Below are 14224 nucleotides of genomic sequence, written 5' to 3'. Positions count from 1 at the left end.
AGTCCATCTGACCTGCTGCTTCTCACCTGCTGCATCTCACCCACTGCATCTCACCTACTGCTTCTCACCTGCTGAATCTCACCTACTGGATCTCACCTACTGCATCTCACCTTCTCCATCTCACCTATTCCATCTCACCTGCTGCATCTCACCTGCTGCATCTCACTTATTCCATCTCACCTGCTGCATCTCACCTACTGCATCTCACCTGCTGCATCTCACCTGCTGCATCTCACCTGCTGCATCTCACCTGCTGCATCTCACTTACTGCATCTCACCTGCATTTCACCTGCTGTATCTCACCTGCTGCATCTACTGCATCTCACCTGCTGCATCTCACCTACTGCATCTCACCTGCTGCATCTCACCTTCTCCATCTCACCTACTGCATCTCACCTGCTGCATCTCACCTTCTCCATCTCACCTATTCCATCTCACCTGCTGCATCTCACCTGCTGCATCTCACCTGCTGCATCTCACCTGTAGCCTAATAAATCCAAAGAGACCATGATCCTATTCTGGGTTATTCAATAAGGAATTCACAATTAGAATCAATAAATATAAATGCAGATTTTACAAGCATTTTGCCTGTAGAAATGATCCAGTGCCTCTGAGCAGGACATACAGAAACCTATAATTATTCATGTGTAGGTGTTAAACCGGTAACAGTTACAGAGAGGATCATGCTGCTCTGCTCTGATATCTGTGAGACTTTATTAGTACCAACACAGTGCACAAAGCCATGTTAAATGCCATGTAACTAAGAAATGTAACAACACGTGACCTGGTTTAGTCCCTTTCCTATGTGTGTGATGCTTGTTTGTTTGTTTAGACTATGCTGTATTTCTATTTAAATTGTAACTGGTGTGCTGTCTTCTCTCAATTAAGAGACTTAAGAAGCAGCCATAAACTGATATCAAGACAACAAGATTTCTTGCAACAGGTTCCATTTATTGTGAAATGTGACCAGTAGATATGTGTAATTGGTTTGCAAAATGAGGATAACCAGGATTTCTGTTTTGTTGGAATTTAGCTGACCAGCTCATTACTATCAAATACTGACCAATACTAGCAATCTTTAGTTGATAGTTAAAGTAATGAGTTTATGATCTGATACAAACCTGTCCTTGATTTCCAGGAATCTGTATAAGCCGTATGCAGGTGTTTTCGCGTTTATTGCACGATCTCTGCATGAAAACGGATGTGTTACGGATTATGCTCGCTCATGAGTTCAAGTGAGCACGCGTACGAGCACACGTCTTGTTGGTCTTAAAACCTCACCGCTAGTGGCTGCTGACAAACTACATATGTTTGTATCATATTAGTGTTCCTTGTTGCTGTGACGACAGTCATTACAGTCGTTAAGACTACCTGTGGCCAAGACTGAACGACCATCGTTGGTATCTTCACCTGAGGTCAATAGGTTACGTTTGTTGAGTTTCCTGGGAAGTGATGAAAGGACAACAAACGTAACCTATTGACCTCAGGTGAAGATACCACTAACGAACCAGCGGTATCGATGACCCGGGCCAACGACCCCACTGAGGTTAAATAGCTGAGTTTCCCTGCCAGTCAGTCAGAACTGAAGAAGTCCTTTGGATGAGGGACGAAACGTCTTCCAGTATCTTCAACCAAATCCACTTGCCCTTGATTTTAATCTTCGTTGGATAACTATGGACTACAGTTGGAAATTAGCCTGCTGGCTAACACTGGCACATTTTACAGAAATGTTGATTAATGTGCACTGTCCTTAAATAAATAAATGAAATGAAATGAAACTATGACCTGGATGACTGAGAATCTTCATAGACATCTTTGTTGGGAGTTGCACATGCTCAGTTCCTAGTTAAGGACTACTAGCCAATCAGAAGCAGAGAAGGGCGGGTCAATGAGAACCCAGTAAACAGCTTTAGTTCAGCTGTACATGTTGCAGACCAGCTTGGCAACATGGACTGGAGCGAGAGTTTCAGAGTGGTGAGTTATTAATCTGTAACAAAAGGATCTTTCATCCATAAAGTTTTAACTGAGCTCTGTCTCTACATCACAGGAACAACTTTATGTCCACTGACTGCCTGGAGGGTAGCTAGTGTTTGGAAGGGAGAGGAGAGCTGTGTGCTGCAGCTCGCTGTTTTTCCACCGCTGTTTTTGAGGGCGTGTCGGACTTCGGGCTTTTTCACTTTGCAAACCTATTACATGCACAAAAAAGGTATTTAAAGCTCACTTAGGACGAGTCCTGAAGCTCGGCTGAACAGAAACATTTTCATTTACAGCAATGGAAAAAAGTTTCATCAGTCTGCAAACATGAGGTCAAGCAGGGTCCTGCCTTACGTGCGACGTGTCTCTTCAGACCTACGTGACTCAAGAGGGCGCCATATTGTTCTTTCATTCACTACATTCATTTTGCACTCTGTCACCAGGAAGTCCTGCATCTCACCAACCCCCACAGAACATCTGCATGTACTGTTTGGCTACAGAGGAGAGATTCACATTCTTGCACATAATGTTCAGCAGATTTATTGCCTTCCTCCTTTAGATGAATAAACTTTGATGCTGGGTCGAGTCTGTCCACGTTCAGAGTTTGTCTCCCCTGTTTGTTATCTGTGTGTCTGTCGGCGTGACTTTCCTTCCTCCACGTCTCCTGGCTGCTGGCTCCACACACCTGTTCACAATCCACCAATCGTCCTGCTCACCTCACTCACCTGCCTCTCATTAGTTTGCTCACCTGCAGTACATCAACTGCAGTTTTCTATCCACTCTTCACCAGATGTGTTTTCAGCCTTAGTGATTCTCTCAGTCAGCAGTTTGCTCTCTGGTGGATTTTGCTTGTTGTGCCTTGTCTGTGCTTTACCTTTCTGCTAACATCTGTCTCTGGTGCTGCAGGATCATCACATGCCCGTCTGCCTCCTGTATGCTTCCTGCCAGGCTCGCTTGCTCCTTGAGCCACATAGATCCATCACCTCATCTCTCTCCGCCTCCTCTGGATTCCCCTGCCACCACATTCATTCTCCCATTATCACCTGGTTTGCAGCAAAGACTTACGGTACAACAAGTCCTGCGTTTGAGTCCAGCCTGTTAGCAAACACAACGTACCTGTGTAGCGGTGTAGATGGGCAGACGGTTAAGTTTGTGTTTCAGAGGACCCAGGAGCAGACACACACTCTGAAGTTTATTGAGAACAAAGTATTTTAATGAGCAACACAACGAGGCTGGAGAGGAAAGGGGAGCGTGGCTGACGATGGTGGGAGGCTGGCTCGCTGACTGAAGAGGAGTAGTGGTCTGAGGTGGTCTGAGGAGTCTGGGGTGCAGAATATGGAACAGGAGCCGAGGAGACAAAAAAGGCACGTGAGCGATACAGTGAGAGAGTACTGGAGAATACAAAAGACAAACCAGTTTTCTGGGCAGAGAGAGTAAACGAAACCATCAGGTGACGAATGGCAGGAGAACAGGAGCGTCTGAGTGGAGGAGGTGATTGGGATCAGCTGTGGAGCTTTTTAGAAAACTGTGATTCACAGATTTTGAAACACACAAGTGTAACAGAGAGTGGATTTTGCTGCCGTGCTGGTAAAGCAGTTCACGTTGGAAACCATGTCATTATTTTAAGACAAGCAGAGTCCATCTTTCATTTCAAGCCTACAGGAAGAGTTTGAGACTCAAAGCAGCTCATCTAAACTTACAGCTGCGGTGACGACAGGCAGCCATCTCAGGACCACAGAACAGAATAAGGCATATTTGTGCCTTTCTCATATCTTCAGAAGAGGAAGTGCAGATTAACAGGAACATGCTGCATCTTTTTACTTACTATATTCACTGTAGAGAAACATTAAAGGGGAACAAATGAGAAACCCAGAAAGTCAGACTGTATTTGTCTGTAACATGTTGAGGCAGATGGCCGTTGATCCTGAGTCACAGTTCAGCTCGAGGTTTCTTTGCCTTTAAGCGTGGCTCATTTAGTATCATTAATTAGTAAAGCGTTATCAGAAACAGAATATTTATGAACAGAATCAATATCACTTTCTTCCTCATGTGCTAGTTCATCTGTCAGCAGGTGTTTGCTCATGGTGGGAAGTGTTAATAATATTACAGAGAGGACGGCCTAGACCCGCTCCACATGAAAAATTTAATCAGACAACTTTTGTTTTGAAGTGGGGCTATATAAATAGAATTGAACTGAAATTTGAATCATAAGGCAAGAGGTCCAACACTATCATTAAAACAATCAGAGAACTTGGATGGTAGCTGTACAGTACATACTGGGTCAGACCAATTACACTGAGTTTAATTTGTTCTTCTCTCATTCCCTAAATATGATGTTGGCATGTAAAAAATAGTACCAGCTTTTTTAGAAGAATGTGATTCACAGATTTTGAAACACACTAAGCACGACTAACAGAGAGTGGATTTTGCTGCCGTGCTGGGAAAGCAGTTCACTTTGGAAACCATTCAATTCAATGGTTTTGAAGACAAGCAGAGTCCATCTTTCATTTCAAGCCTACAGGAAGAGTTTGATACTCAAAGCAGCTCATCTAAACTTTCAGCTGAGGTGACAACAGGCAGTCATCTCAGGACCACAGAACAGGATAAAGCATATTTGTGCCTTTCTCATGTCTTCAGAAGAGGAAGTGCAGATTAACAGGAACCTACTGCATGTGATCACTTACTATATTTACTGTAGACTGTTTAGCTGCAGAGGACAACACATCAGACTTTGCAGTAGGGAACTCTTTCAATTGGGGTCTCAGAGCTTTCAAAGGTAAAGTTTGTGACATTACTTTTATATGTAGAGATGATAAGAACTTTAAACAGTCATGAAGATGGATGTGCAGGAATATAAAACTGAAAGACAGCAGTTTGTGATTTGATATGATTGTGGGTAAACTATAGGGACACTGTGTTTGTGTGAACTTCACCTCACAGCTTTAGTGATGTCACTGAACAATGTTAGGTAGATATTAAAAACCTGCTCCCTTTAATAACCTGATCTCTCAAACAGGTTTCACTCTGAAGAATGGAAGGTCTCTACGTTACCAGCAGCTCACTGGACCAAAGCTACGACTATGACTACAGCAACATCCCCTCTGAGCTCAAAGGCTATAACAACAACCCTGATTTCATCCCGAATGTGGTGACATACGTAATCATTGCTGTCGGCCTTCCTCTGATGCTTCTGGCCATCTATTCTCTTTATTCTATGGTATGTACATTCTGACTGAGAGTAATTTATTTCCTGTCTGTGTCGTGTGTCTGTCCTACAGTCTGTCTGTCTGTAAAGGATCTGGATCTGGTTCGGGGGCTAGGTGTCAGGGACAAAGGCTTGCAATGATCTATAAACTTACAGGAATAATTGACTCCATAATTAAAATGTCCATGAAGCTGATTGGACCCTAAACAGATGCAGTTTCCATGTGTGGCTCCATCCAGCCTTCTCTTAAACTGTTGAGGTTAATGGCACCATTTAGTTACAGCTCAAGACAAACATCAAACAGTCAGAGCAGTTTGTGCAGCAGTATTTGAGAGGAAATTGTGAAATCTGGAGGCATTAATTTTGTATTTTGTTTTTTGAAAACTATTTGATGGATTGCATTCCTATCTAGTTATCATGCTGGAGATAATGTGACTATTTCAGCTGAAACTATTCATGTACTTTATGAGTGAGTTTTTCATTATTAGCTGCTGAGAGTCTGAAGTAGCCTAATAGGCTACAGGAGAATTTCAGCACTTTATCATTTATTAATGAAATTCCAGTCTGCTAAATGATGAATGAGCAACGCTGTATAAAATGTGACACAACGTATTGATCCTTCCTCCACTCCTGTTTTTAAAGACTTTGTCATGGTCCACGTTGGCACCCATTCATGTTTCTACAGCACCACTGGATTAAAATGGAGGCTCTGCTCGTTATTTACCCACGTAGTATCAGAGCTCAATAGATGATTTTTTTTCATCCCCACGCAGGCGCTTCCATCAGGTTCAACATACCTGAGTTGATTGAACTAATTCTGATCATCTGTTCAGGAAACTTTCCCAGCTCACTCCCACCTTCTGTTAACATGGCTCCTCTTCTTATTTGTGCGATCCTCAATATAATACGTTTACAATGAGGAGAGATTCTCACCTTGCAAACACAAACATGAGCCTCAAACTGCGACTCCAGTCTGGATAAATCCAGCTCATGTGTTTGAGCCAGAATGCTTCATATCTGTGGCTGAAAAACTGCTGCAGAAGCTGCAGGAAATCTGGCCCTTAGTCTTGTTCCTGCAGTGATTGGCCAGTGGGTCATATCTGAGATTTCTGTTGGATGAAAAAGTCAGAAATGGCTCTGACTGCAGCTGCTGGGTAGAGCAAGATGACAGATTTGGGAGGAGGTGGACTTCACAACATGTTTCCAACTGCTTGTTGACTTTTACCAATGTTTTCCTGCAGGTGAGAAGAGATCATGTTGCTCCCATCTACGTCATCAACCTTCTCATTACCGACCTCATTCAGCTCTGCTGCATGATTGCTGATGTGGTACCAACTGTGGATAGGTGGACACATGAGATCTTCGTATATATTTACCTCTCTGCTCTGATTGCCAGTGTTTACTTCATGGTCTGCATCGCCCTGGAAAGGTATCTATCTGTCTATCCAGTATGTGTGGAGCTCCTTCTGTGTCTGAACATTATATTAGTTTATAACTCTGAAGCTCCTCAAAGACTTTGTGTCCATCTTGTATTACAGGTATTTGGTCATCGCCCACCCACTGTGGTACCGCTTTGGACGATCCATCAAGACCTCTGTGGTGGTCTGTGTCCTGGTCTGGGTCCTTTCTCCTTTCTGTGCCGTCCGTTTCTATTTCTTTGTTGAAAATCTGGTGACACACATAATGTTCATCATGCTCCTCCTCCTTCCCTTCCCACTGTTAATCTTCTTCCTGGTTGGGACCCTCAAAGCCCTGTCTGCTTCTACCTCAGTTCCCCCTGATGAAAAACGTCGAAGTGTGGGAGTTTTGGTTCTGTTGCTGCTTATTTTTGGACTCTGCTGTGGGAGAAGTGGCTGCTGGGAAATGTTTTGGTCAACTTGCTCTGGTTCACTGTGATGGCTTCAACACATGGAAATAAAATGTGTTTTATTAGTTTGGAGCTGGAAGTTGATGTCTGTCATTATTCTCCTTTAATCCCAGAAGCAAAGCAGATATTATTTTAGATTATTTGAATTCTTGAGGTTCTTTTAGATGAATTTTTTTAAATGAGCAAGCATTTCATTTTATTTATTTTTATTTATCCTTTATTTAACCAGGAAAAAACCCATTGAGATTAAAAATCTCTTTTGCAAGGGAGACCTGGCCAAGATAGGCAGCAAAATTACATAACATCATTACATACGTACAAAGACACACAAATGAAAGCCAATTATGCACTTACAATGAAATCTCAATGAAAACATTGACATGTGAGGGAGTCCAACTCAAAGCATGTCATTCTCAACTTAAAAACACTTCACATCAATTTACTAAGTTTTAAGTTGTTCTGCAGCAAATTCCATGTAAAGGGAGCAGAATAAACAAAGGCCTTTTTACCCAGCACAGTACTGACATGTGGGACAGAAAACAAGACAACAGCTTGAGAACGGAGAGGGTAATGACCAACACTTTTTTTCATAAGAAGTGAACATAAATAGGATGGTAGCACACCAAGAATAGCCTTATATATAAATGTATACCAATGACAAAGCCTCCGTGTTGTCAGAGCAGACCACCCTACACGAGAATACAGCTCGCAGTGGTGGGTGCGAGCTTTACAATTAGTAATAAATCTCAGCGATGCATGATAGGCTGCGTCAATCATGTGAAGGCATTGAGCACATGAATGCATATATATCACCAGAATCCAACACAGATAAAAAAGTGGATGCCACTAACCGTTTTTTAACATTAAAAGAAAAACACAACTTATTTTGAAAGTAAAAACACAATTTTAGCCTCAACCTTCTCACTAGACAGTGAACATGAGGCTTAAATGATAGGCAATCATCAATAACAATACCAAGATACTTATAAGTTGTAACAGTCTGTATTTCACGTCCATCAAGAGTAATCACTGAGGGAATATTCAGTGGTCTATTCCGAGGGCCTGTGAAAAGCATACATTTGGTTTTGTCTGCATTGAGCACAAGTTTCAACTGTAGCAAAGTGTTTTGGACCATATTGAAGGCATTCTGTAAATGTGCAATGGCTTGTTTAAGAGAGGGTGCACAGCAATAAATAACTGTGTCATCTGCATAAAAATGAAAATTTGCATCAGACACATGCCGATTAAGATTATTTATATAAATAGTAAATAAAAGATGGCCTAATACAGAGCCTTGTGCAACCCCTTTAAGGATTGGTAAAATACCAGATTGAACACCATCATGCTTAATGCACTGAGTTCTGTCACTAAGATAGTTTGAGAACCAAGAGACAGTTTTCTGTGAAAACCCTGAATTAAGAAGCCTAATCTTTAAGACATCATGATCAACCGTGTCAAAAGCTTTTGACAAATCAATAAAAAGTGATGCACAGTGCTGCTTCTTGTCACGAGCAACAGAGATGTCAGCTGTGATGTTTTTTTCTAAAACCTGATTGAACTGGGGATAAAATGTCCTGTACATGCAAGAAGTCTTTCATCTGATCACTCACCAGGGATTCAAGCGTTTTGGCCAAAACAGACAAATTAGAAATTGGCCTGTAATTATTTAAGTTTCACGGGTCACCCCCTTTCAATAATGGACAAACAAATGCAGATTTCCATATTTTGGGAATAGTGTTGCTCTCTAAAGTAAGGTTAAAAAGGTACGTTAGAGGCTGTGCTACACAATCAGCAGCTATTTTTAAGAAATAGGGCTCTATAAGATCAGGTCCTGGGGGTTTTTCAGGAACCAGTCCTTTTAGGGCTTTTTGAACATCGGCCACTAAGAATGGAGTGAGATTGAAGACACTTGTAGAGACTGGTACATCTCTACAAGGTGTCACAGTATAAGGACAAGCAGTGTCAAACAAAGAACCAGACTGAATAAAATGCTCATTAAAATGGTTCAATATCTCCAGCTTGTCATGAACTACTACAGACTCCTTCATAATAGAGGAAGGAACATTAATACTATCTTTGTTTGAAGAAAGTAATTTTATAGCCTTCCAGAATTTTCTGGGATCATTTAAGGTGTTAGTAGTGGCTGACAGATAAGAATCAGATTTTGCTTTCTTAATAAAAGAAGAACATTTATTTCTTAGCTGCCTAAAAACAAGCCAATCAGACGAAGAGCCCGTTTTTTTTGCTTTGGCCCACGCTAAATTGCGGTCATGAAGAATATCGCCAAGCTCAGAGGAAAACCAGGGATTATTCCGCCCCTTAACTCTGAATCTCTTTAGTGGGGCGTGTCTATTTATTACTTGCAAAAAACTATCCCGGAAAAAGATCCAGGCTGACTCCACATCGGGAATCAGCTCTATTCTACTCCAATCACAATTAAACAAATCATGGCAAAAGCCCTGTTCATTGAATCTTTTGAGATTCCTCTTACATACTACGCGAGGTTTACATTTAGGCATCTTAGTATTCCTTACAGCAGCAACAACGCAGTGGTCACTTAGGTCATTGCAAAAAACACCAACAGCAGAAAATTTGTGTGGGACATTAGTCAAAATTAAATCAATTAAGGTGGATTTCTCATGGCACTTAGGATTTAAACGAGTGGGAGAATTGATTAACTGTGTAAAAATGACAGAATCACAAAATGACTTAAATTCATCTGAACAAGGTTTCAGCCAGTCCCAGTTTAGATCACCTGCTAAAATAATTTCAGAGTAGTCCAATCTGGATAAGAGTTGAATAAGAGTCTGCAATGCAGTACTCAAGGCAGAAGGAGGCCTATAACACCCAACAACAGTAACATAAAGGCCCTTGGCCACTCCACCTTCACTGCCAAAACTTCCAGCTGCTTACCGATAGATTCTGAATGGACTAGCTTCACATTAAATTTAGATTTGACATAAATAGCAACCCCACCACCCTTCCTTAATCTGTCAGCACGAAACACATTATAATCACCCATTCCAATGTCCATATCAGTGATTGATTTTGTCAGCCAGGTTTCAGATAACACAACAATATCAGCATCTGTTCAATTCACCCAAATTCTAAGCAGATCCATTTTGGGTAACAAACTGCGAACATTAAGGTGAATTACACTCAAACCAGACATGGATTTCACATCAGATGGCAATGGAATACACTGTAACTCAGGGCCTGGATTTGGCTGCACATTGCCAGATAAAAGCAGCAATAGAAATATTAACCATCTCTGTTTACCATCAGTATATGAAAAATCTGTAGAGCTTTTAAAATGAGAGTCCCAGTAATGTCTGTCATCAAATGCAAAATAGTCATTTAAAATCAAAAGATTTTGAAGCTGAAGAATATCTCTGGGTAGAGACCAGGCTAAATTTAAGTCCTCTGCCAAATCTTTTGGCATTTGAGGGGAATGCACAAAGGCTGAGCAGTTGAATCCATAGGCTATGTCCAAAGAGCCACAAATGTTGTAAGATGTACTCACCCAGTATAAATCACTTGATCTTAGATTTTGCACAAACAATAAACAAAGCAGCATTAAAAGAAGAGCCATGTTAGCAGAAGATGTTAGCAAAACCCGAAGGAGCTGACAGGGCCTCAGGATCCACGCAGAGCCTGGAGATGTTAGCTAGGCTGCTAGGGCCTAGAGAAGCTAGCAGAACCTCAGATCCAAGTGAAGCCTGAAAGGGCTAGCAGGGCCACAGGATCCAAACAGCGCCTAGAGACAATAGCTGGGCTGCTAGGGCCTGAAGCATAGAGGTGGTAGCAGGGTTAGAGCTAGGCTGCTAGGGCCTGGAGCCTAGAGATGGTAGCTGGGCTGCTAAGGCCTAGAGTGGCTATCAGGGCCTCAAGATCCAAGTAGAGCCTGAAGATGGAAGCCGGGCTGCTAGGTCCTGGAGAGGCTAGGAGGTCCTCAATATCCAAGCAGAGCCTGGAGATGCTAACAGGGCCTCAGGATCAAAGTAGAGCCTGGAGATGGAAGCTTTTCTGCAGCAAAGTAGTCCATAATCCAATAAAAAACTATTTCATCTAAAAAACCAAGGAGCTCAATCATAGAATCTGCTAAAATTTTTTACTCCATATATGAGTATAAAAGCAAACAAAATGAATATAAATGAGTATAGATAGAGGGGACAAACACACATCAGACCATACATGCCGCCATCTTGGATTCCCATATAAACACATCATTAGTGTATTTTTTCTGCATGATGAAGTCTGGTTTTGATGTGTGGGCTGTTACTGTTGCATACAGTATGTACAGTATACACACACAGGCCACTTTATTAGGTACACCTGCACACATGGCAGCAGCTCAGTGTATTTAGGCTTGTAGACGTGGTCAAGACAACCTGCTGAAGCTCAAACTGAGCATCAGAATGGGGAAGAAAGGAGATATCAGGAACTTTGAACATAGCATGGTTGTTGGTGCCAGACGGGTCTGAGTATTTTAGAATCTGCTGATCTACTGGGATTTTCACACTCAACCATCTCTAGGGTTTACAGAGAAAGGTCCGAAAAAGAGAAAATATCCAGTGCACCATTTTAACATTTTAATGTTATTATAATAATAATACTAATAATATTTGCCCCCAAACCAGATCCTTTACAGACAGACAGACTGTAGGACAGACACACCACACAGACAGGAAATAAATAACTCTGTCAGAATTTACATACCATACAATAAAGAGAATAGATGGCCACCAGGGTCAACAGGAGGCCGGTGGCAATGAATATGTATGTCACCACATTCATGATGAAAAAAACTGTCATGTAATACTCATAGTCGCTGTTGATGTAACCATTGTAGCCATAGGTGATGTTGCTGTGGTTAAAGCTTTGGTTTTGTGAGCTGCTGTTAATGTAGAGACCTTCCATTCTTCAGAGTGAAACCTGTTTGAGAGATCAGGTTATTAAAGGGAGCAGGTTTTTAATATCTATCTAGTTTACCCACAATCATATCAAATCACAAACTGCTGTCTTTCACTTTCTATCATCATTCCTCAACATTTGTTACATTTAACTTTTATTTAATCAAATAAGAAAAGAAGAACAAATATCTGTGCGTGCTGATGTGAGGTCGTTACTGCAGCCACAGAACATCGTCCAGCTGTTTCACTAATTTAATGTTTAATGTTAATGCTCTTTGGTTTAGGACATCCTGCCTGTCTCCTGTACTCGATGCCCCTCTGCCCTCTGAGTTTGGATCAGGAGGTTTACATGATCTGCAGATTTTATCTTCAGTGTTAGAATAAATATTTGTTGCATATCAACCCCGAATTAACATTCTGAATAATAATAGCGGGGGAGAGGGGGGAAGGTTGAAATAGGATTAATAGTCTCCCCATTAAGAAAGACGCTGTGCGCATTTACACACGAGGTACAGCAGAATAACGTCACTGATTATTTGAATCAGCCGACACTCAGACAGTATCGGTCAGGATGAACTGACAGCTGTAATGCAGGGAGTCCTGTAAATAACAGACCAGTTAAAGCTGCGCAGGGATCAGAGACCTGTGTGTAATCTATGGAGAGAACATGGGCATGTGCGAGGAGCTGCAACGTACACAACCGATGAAAAGCACTGTCCCCAGCTTGGCTCTCATTGAAAGTCTGAAAACTGACAGAACTCGAGCAGAGTCCTCATTAAACATCACAACAGCAGCCTCTTTAATCATGAAAGTTATTCACTGAAGCACAAACACAGCCTATAGAAATCTATTTACCCATAATCCATCTGGGGAGCCATCGTCTTGTTAAAGCCGCCCAGCTGATGTGACACCAGGCATCATGTGCACCTCGCGCTTTGAGTCCGGACAGTAACGTAACTGGTAGAGTTCTGCAATATAAACATCTAAAAACTGAAGTGGAGTCTTGCTCTGTGAGCTGCACTTTATCGGAGCTGCTGAAGTTAACGTGTGTGTGGATTTGTGGTGAGATTTCTGCCTGATCAGTTTTCGGTTGGTTTCGGTTTCACATGCAGCATGCATTCCCAAGTCGGTCTAAAGGGGATAACGTCACAAACTGCGGAGCAATAAGTAATGCACTGCAGAGTAAAGGCCAGGTAGAACTAAAAATATTATGAATTCTCATTAGATGTTGACATTGCTCTTGTAGAATTATATTACTATAGCCTTAGTGTATCACAGACTGTGATTCTTACAGCTGAATCATTAATAGCTGCAAGCATGTAGTCCTGGGGCTGACTGTAAAAGTATCAGGAATGTTTGTCCTGTGGTGTCCGAACAATAATACACCACAGTCCAATTATAATAATAATAATAATAATTAATTGTTAATTATTATTTTTCGCACCATGCAGGTTAGGTTTGGTCTACCTATTTAGGCTATGATGCGGAGACTGATCAAACATTATGGACCATGATTATTGACTTGGCTGTTCATCTATACATGCTAAAATTGTGAGTTTGGCTGCTGAAACTTTTAAAGAGGCGGTATTCTGCTTTTGTCTTTTTTCCCTCTCCTGTATTGACTCAAATACCTTTTTTGTGCATGTAATAGGTTTGCAAAGTGAAAAAGCCCGAAGTCCGACACGCCCTCAAAAACAGCGGTGGAAAAACCGTGAGCTGCAGCACACAGCTCTCCTCTCCCTTCCAAACACTAGCTACCCTCCAGGCAGTCAGTGGACATAAAGTTGTTCCTGTGATGTAGAGACAGAGCTCAGTTAAAACTTTATGGATACAGGTTAATAACTCACCGCTCTGAAACTCTCGCTCCAGTCCATGTTGCCAAGCTGGTCTGCAACATGTACAGCTGAACTGAAGCTGTTTACTGGGTTCTCATTGGCCCGCCCTTCTCTGCTTCTGATTGGCTAGTAGTCCTTAACTAGGAACTGAGCATGTGCAACTCCCAAAAAAGATCATTTAGAGACAAGATGCATCACTCCATAGCTAAAACGAAGCCTTCAACACAGGGTGAAAAAAGGAGATGCAGCAATGTGCAGTATGACAAAAATATGGTGTTTTTTGAAAATTAATGTGAACCTGTTCTGGTACAACCCCTAAATAAGATTTTGACCCTGAAAATAAGCATAATACCACCTCTTTAAACAATTCCTGAGGATTGAGAAGTGATGACCCCCAACCCCTGCGGTGGACTTTCCAGGACTGGACATA

At 41.7% G+C, this 14224-nt stretch overlaps 1 protein-coding gene across 1 annotated transcript; it reads left to right on the top strand.

Annotated features, from left to right (window-relative positions):
- Positions 1–4512: 4512 nt before the first annotated feature.
- Positions 4513–7198, top strand: LOC119913193 (G-protein coupled receptor 4-like). Its single transcript, XM_038732545.1, has 3 exons — positions 4513–5191; positions 6421–6608; positions 6718–7198. Exons 1-3 carry the CDS (start codon positions 5006–5008, stop codon positions 7073–7075), a joined length of 732 nt encoding a protein of 243 aa, XP_038588473.1. The 5' UTR covers positions 4513–5005; the 3' UTR covers positions 7076–7198.
- The last annotated feature ends 7026 nt before the right edge of the window (positions 7199–14224 follow it).

This window comes from Micropterus salmoides, unplaced genomic scaffold, assembly GCF_014851395.1.
Source record: "Micropterus salmoides isolate LMB-PRFRI ecotype aquatic unplaced genomic scaffold, ASM1485139v1 Ms_hic_scaffold_2, whole genome shotgun sequence".
Lineage (NCBI taxonomy): Eukaryota > Metazoa > Chordata > Actinopteri > Centrarchiformes > Centrarchidae > Micropterus > Micropterus salmoides.
This window is presented reverse-complemented; position numbering and strand designations above follow the sequence as displayed.

What these genes read in the sequence shown, in the direction of transcription:
- LOC119913193 (XM_038732545.1), top strand. Translation starts at nt 5,006, where the DNA reads ATGGAAGGTCTCTACGTTACCAGCAGCTCACTGGACCAAAGCTACGAC. An exon ending in TCTATTCTCTTTATTCTATG is followed by an intron (nt 5,192 to 6,420) that starts GTATGTACATTC and finishes GTTTTCCTGCAG; the next exon opens with GTGAGAAGAGATCATGTTGC. An exon ending in GTCTGCATCGCCCTGGAAAG is followed by an intron (nt 6,609 to 6,717) that starts GTATCTATCTGT and finishes CTTGTATTACAG; the next exon opens with GTATTTGGTCATCGCCCACC.